The following is a 6,047-nucleotide window of genomic DNA, read 5'->3' on the forward strand; positions in this document are numbered from 1 at the left end:
CACGTTGAGCGTCTTAAAGGCTATCTTTCGAACGCCTCGACGTTCTTGGTTGTTTGACCTCAAAACTGCTCGAAACTCAATATACCATCTTTGAACATCATTATAAATCATTCTAAGACTTAATAAGATCATTAAACACAGTATATAAACACAGATGAGGCACATAGGCGACTAGTCGTCGAACGTTTTGGTCGTCCCTTGACATACTACTTCCAAATCACTTCAAAATTTACACACTGCCTCTAAACCATATTATAAGTCATTTTAGGACCTTAGAAACTTAATACAAACATGTTAGGCTCTAGACACCCTATTTCATTTTAGGGTCTTACACCTAGTTATCGGTTTGAAGCGCGCCATATCTATAATTAGAAGGTTGCGACACTTAGTAAAATCTCTCACTTCTTTCACTCTCATTTCGAGTGTTAGAGTTTAATCTCTAAACGTTCTCTTTCTAATTCTTTCTTGAGCATGTTTTGAGATAATCATGCCTCCACGAAGAGTTGTTAGAGGTCATCCTTATAGGCGTAATATTGAGGAGCAAGGGGTATCTAATGCACTTGAAGTGCAAGCCCAAGGAGAAGTTACTAATGTTGAGTTCAGAGAGGTAATAAGGATATTGAGTCAAGATGTGACTAGTCGTGTTAGGCAACATATAGGAGCTAGAGAAGAAGGAACTGATAATTCAAGCATTTGTGAGTTCTTGAGGATGAATCCTCCAAGCTTCACGAGTTCGAGCACAGTCGAGGATGCAGAGAACTTTGTTGATAAGCTGAACAAGGTTTGAGGTCATGCATGTTGATGATACTGAGTGAGTCAAACTAGCTGCATTTCAATTGAAGAATGTTGTTAGGACTTTGTTTGACCAGTGGAAAGGGGGTAGAGTTGATGATGCACCACCTGCGAGTTGGGATTATTTTTTAGGAGTCCTTCTTGGGAAGTTATTTTCCCCGAGAACTGAAAGAGACAAAGGTATGAGAGTTTCTCACACTTAAGCATGACCTTTGATCATTCATGAGTACGGGTTGAAGTTCACCCAGTTGTCCTGTTATTCGTCGGAGATGGTTATGGATATGAGGGGTAGGATGAGCTTGTTCGTGGTTAGGTTGTCTCATCTGTAGAGTAAGGAAGGTAGGTGCTGTAATGCTAATAGGTGTGACATGTATATTTCGTGGTTGATGGTTTATGTACAGCAGGTTAAGGAAGAGAAGTTGAGGTATAGAGAAGAATTTAGAAATAAGAAAGCTGAGACAGGGGATGAGTCTTGGCAGCAGAAAGGTAATGTGAACTTTTCGTCCTTTCACTAGAAGCAAAAGAGATTTGGTCCATCATCTGCTAGTGCACCTGCACCCAAAAATAAAGGTGAGTATAATGGCTAGAATTCGTAGAATTTCATAGCTACACATGTAGAGTCTAAGGGTAATGTGGCACAAAGAGGTAAATGGTCTCCTGCATGTGCTAGATGTGGTAGAATCCACCCAGGTAAGTATCGTGATGGTCAGACAGGTTGCTTCAAGTGTGGACATGAGGGCCACTTCATGAAAGAATATCCAAATAATAGGCAAGGTAGTGAAAATCAGGGCAATAGAGCCCAATCTTTATCAGTTGCTCCACATGACAGGACTGCACCTTGAGGAGATACTTTTAGTACTATCAGAGGAGTTAACCCCCTTTATGCAATCACTAGTCCTCACGAGCAAGAGAACTCTCCAGATGTTGTCACTAGTATGATAAACGTCTTTGATTTTGATGTTTATGCTTTGCTAGACCCAGGAGCAAGTTTATCTTTTGTAACCCCTTATGTTGCAAATAAGTTTGATGTTCTTCTTGAGAAACTTTGTGAATCCTTTTGTGTTTTCACACTTGTTGGGGAGTCTATCCTAGTTGATCGAGTATATCATGATCGTGTCATTTCCATCAATCGCAAAGACACCATGGTTGATTTAATTAAGTTAGACATGGTAGATTTTGACTTCACTCTAGGTATGGACTGACTTAATGCTTGCTATGCCTCCATCGGTTGTAGAACTCGAGTTGTTAAGGTCTAAATTCCTAATGATCCAGTCTTAGAGTGGAAAAGTTGTTCAGTAGTGCCTAAGGGTCGTTTCATTTCATACCTTAAAGCAAGAAAATTAGTCTCTAAGGAGTGTGTAGATACCTCCTATTCGGTCAGTTTCAGTAGTAAACGAGTTCCCAGAATTCTTTCAAGATGATCTACCCGGAGTCCTCGTAAGAGAGAGATAGACTACGGTATAGATATCCTTCCAGATACTCGTCCTATTTCTATCATGTCATATATAATGGCACCAGCAGAACTGAAAGAGTATGAAGAGCAATTGAAATATCTTTTAGAGAAAGGTTTCATTCGACCAAGTGTCTCACCTTGGGGATCTCCAGTCTTATTTTTGAGAAATAAAGATGGTTCCCTTAGGATTTGTATAGATTACCTTCATTTGAACAAGGTTGCAATCTAGACTAAGTACCATCTTCCCAGAATTGATGATCTTTTCGATAAGATTTAGGGTGCTTCACGTTTCTCAAAAATAGATCTCAAATTAGGCTACCATCAATTGAAATTAAGTGAATGTGATATTCCAAAGACGGCATACAGGACATGTTATGGTCATTATGAGTTTCTAGCCATGTCTTTCGGTCTAACTAATACACTTGCATCATTCATGGACCTTATGAATAATGTATTCAAACCTTATTTAGATATGTTTGTTAGTCTTCATGGATGACATACTAATATATTCAAGGAATGTAGAATATCATGCTAGTCACCTCAAAATAGTTCTTCGGACTTTTAAAGATAAGGAATTATATGTTAAGTTGTCTAAATTTGAGTTTTGGCTTGAGTCTAAGGCGTTCTTGGGTCACATGTTTACGGTGATGAAACTAGAGTTGATACCCAAAAGATAGAGGCAGTATAGAATTGACCTAGACCCACATATTCAACCGATATTTGGAGTTTCTAAAGGGTTGGATGGTTGGCTATTATAGAAGGTTCGTACAGGGGTTCTCATCTATTTCATCCCCTTTGACCAAGTTGACTCGGAAGACAGTGAAGTTTCAATAACTTGAAGCTTGTGAGAAAAGCTTTCAAGAATTTAAAAAAAGGTTAACTACTGTCGTAGTTTTAACCTTACCAAAAGGTACTCAAGGTTTTGTGGTGTATTGTGATGCATCTGGAGTTGGCTTGGGTTGTGTATTAATGCAGAATGGAAAAGTTATAGCTTATGCCTTCAAAAGTTGAAAGTTCATGAGAAGAACTACCCAACCCATGACTTAGAATTGGATGTTGTAGTATCTTTGCCTTGAAAATATGGTGTCACTATTTTTATGGTGTTCTCGTAGATGTATTCACTGATCACAAGATTCTCCAATATGTGTTCACTCAAAAAGAGCTTAATCTCAGACAAAGGAAGTGGTTAGAATTACTCAAGGATTATGACATGAACATTTTTTACCACCCAGGCAATGCTAATGTTGTTGTTGATGCTTTAAGTAGGTTGTCTATGGGTAGTACCACCCATGTTGAGGAACAAAAGAGAGAATTAGTGAAACATGTGCATAGACTTGCATGTTCCGGAGTCCGACTAATGGACTCCACAAAAGGAGGATCAGTAGTAATTAATGGGTCTGAATCGTCATTAGTTTCAGAAGTGAAAGAGAAGCAAGACTAGATCCTATTTTGCTTGAATTGAATACAAATGTACATAAGCAAAAAGAATTAGCTTTTGAACAAGAAGGACATAGTGTGTTGAGATATTAAGGAATATTGAGTGTACCAATGGTGGATGGACTCCAATAGAGGATCATTGAGGAAGCTCATAGCTCCAAATATCTCATTCATCCGGGTTCCACAAAGATGTAATGTAACTTGAGAGAGGTGTATTGGTGGAATAGTATAAAGAAGGGCATTACAGAGTTTATTGCTAAGTGTTCGAATTGCCCTACAAGTTAAAGTGGAGCATCAAAGTCCCGGTGGTTTGACTCAAAGAATAGAACTTTCGAAATAGAAGTGGGAAATTATAAACATGGATTTCATCATAGGTTTTCCAAGGTCTCACAGGCAGCATTATTTTATTTGGGTGATTGTGGATCGAATGACCAAATCATCCCACTTTTGCCTTTAAAGACTACTCACTCGGCAAAAGATTATGCTATGTTGTATCTTTAAGAAGTAGTTAGACTTCATTGAGATCCAATCTCCATTATTTAAAACAGAGGTGCACAATTTACTGCAGAGTTCTGGAAATCTTTTTATAAAGGCTTGGGTTCAAAGGTAAACTTAAGTACTGTCTTTCATACTCAGACGGATGGGCTAGCATAGCGCACTATTCAGACTTTAGAGGATAGTTAAGGGCATGTGTGATTGATTTAAAAGGTAATTGAAATGATAACCTACCTCTAATTGAGTTTTCTTACAACAATGGTTACCACACAAGCATCCAAATATCTCCTTATGAAGCTCTTTATGGGAGAAGATACATATATCCTATTAGATGGTTTGAAGTTGGTGAAGCAGGGTTGATAGGACCAGATTTATTTCATCAAGCTATGGAGAAAGTGAAAGTGATTCAAGAGGAGTTGAGAACATCACAGAGTCGTCAGAAGTCCTACACCTATGTTAGGAGAAGGGAGTTAGAGTTCGAAGTGGATGATTGAGTCTACTTGAAAGATTCACCCATGAAGGGTGTTATGATATTTTGTAAGAAGGGGAAGCTTGGTCCCTGTGTATTGGCCCTTACAGAATATCCAAGAGGATTATCAATGTAGTTTATGAGTTGGAGCTACAACAAGAGTTAGCAACGGTTCATCCGGTTTTCCACATCTTCATGTTGAAGAAGTGCATGGGTGATCCTTCATTGTTAATATCAGCTGAAGATATTGGGATCAAGGATAGTTTATCTTATAAGGAATTTCTTGTTCAGATTCTAGATCACCAAATTCACAAGTTGAGGACTAAGGGCGTAGCATAAGTCAAAGTCCTTTGGGGGAACCAATTTGTTGAGGAACCTACTTGGGAGGTTGAGGAGGGTTTGAAGAAGATACATCTACATCTCTTTGAATCCGGAGAAATTTCATACCAAGGTACTAGTTCTCTTCTTAGTACTCTTTAATTTGTAACTTAGCAGCTGTAATTGCATTGCTTGATTGGGTGTTTAAATTGTTCCATGTTACACCCTTAGCCTAGTAAGTGTAATCTCATTTAAGGACGAACATTCCCAAGGGGGAGATATTGTAACATCTCTCCATTTGAAATAACTAGGAAGAAGCTCAGAACAGGAAATAGTCATTTTTAGAAATAATGAAAATATGGAAATTTGTAAGCTAGGAAAAGTTGAGTTTTTTCAACTTCAGACATTCATAACTCCTAGCTTAGATGAGTTAGGTGCACTTTTAGATATGGTTGTAAATCCCTTGTCCTAATATTTCTAACGCCGATGTGTTTGCGTGATTCTGAGTTCGTGTGAGTGAGATATGCACCTTGAAAGTCTACTTAGATAAGGAAAGTCTAATTTGGATTTAGGAAGGGTTATTTTGTATTTTCCTTACCTAATTATTTTAATTCGATTTTTGGAGTTTAACAGGGGTAAATTTGGATTTTATTAAGTTTAGAAAATTGGAAATTCACACAAGGGCTTGGAGAAAAGAGAAAAAGGAGAAAGAAGAAGAGGAAAAGCAAGATTTGCAAAGAACGATTGATTTTGGTTGTGGAATTCACCAAGAGATTAATCCTACAAGGTATGTGAGTCTTTCATAGCGTTGGATTTGTTCACCCACATGTGAAACATGTTATTTCAGAGTAAAATTCGTCCTAAAAGAGTTCGAAAGTTGATGTTCTTGATATGTATGCTTGAAATTGATATTTTTCTTGAGTTTGGCTGAAATTGAGAAGTATCTAAGATCATTACGTCAAGTCATTAAGTGGGTTTGAGTTTAGGTACTTAGGTTCACTCGCAGAGCATTTGTATCTAAAGGAATTTGGGAAAATAATCAAGTTTGGGTGAATCGGAGATGGAAAACGAAGTAGAAATTTT

General features: G+C 37.9%; 1 protein-coding gene across 1 annotated transcript; it reads left to right on the forward strand.

Annotated features, from left to right (window-relative positions):
* Window positions 1-487: 487 nt before the first annotated feature.
* On the forward strand, window positions 488-1,634 carry LOC107013323. The gene is made up of 3 exons (XM_015213262.1): window positions 488-781; window positions 1,197-1,278; window positions 1,483-1,634. The coding sequence occupies exons 1-3, from the start codon at window positions 488-490 to the stop codon at window positions 1,632-1,634; spliced, it is 528 nt and encodes a 175-aa protein (XP_015068748.1).
* Window positions 1,635-6,047: the final 4,413 nt, after the last annotated feature.

This window comes from Solanum pennellii, chromosome 3 (genome assembly GCF_001406875.1).
Source record: "Solanum pennellii chromosome 3, SPENNV200".
Classification (NCBI taxonomy): Eukaryota; Viridiplantae; Streptophyta; class Magnoliopsida; order Solanales; family Solanaceae; genus Solanum; species Solanum pennellii.

Coding starts and splice junctions, on each gene's coding strand:
- LOC107013323 (XM_015213262.1), top strand. CDS start 488: ATGCCTCCACGAAGAGTTGTTAGAGGTCATCCTTATAGGCGTAATATT. Junction 782..1,196: donor TTGTTGATAAGCTGAACAAG/GTTTGAGGTCAT, acceptor TATGTACAGCAG/GTTAAGGAAGAGAAGTTGAG. Junction 1,279..1,482: donor TGAGTCTTGGCAGCAGAAAG/GTAATGTGAACT, acceptor GAATCCACCCAG/GTAAGTATCGTGATGGTCAG.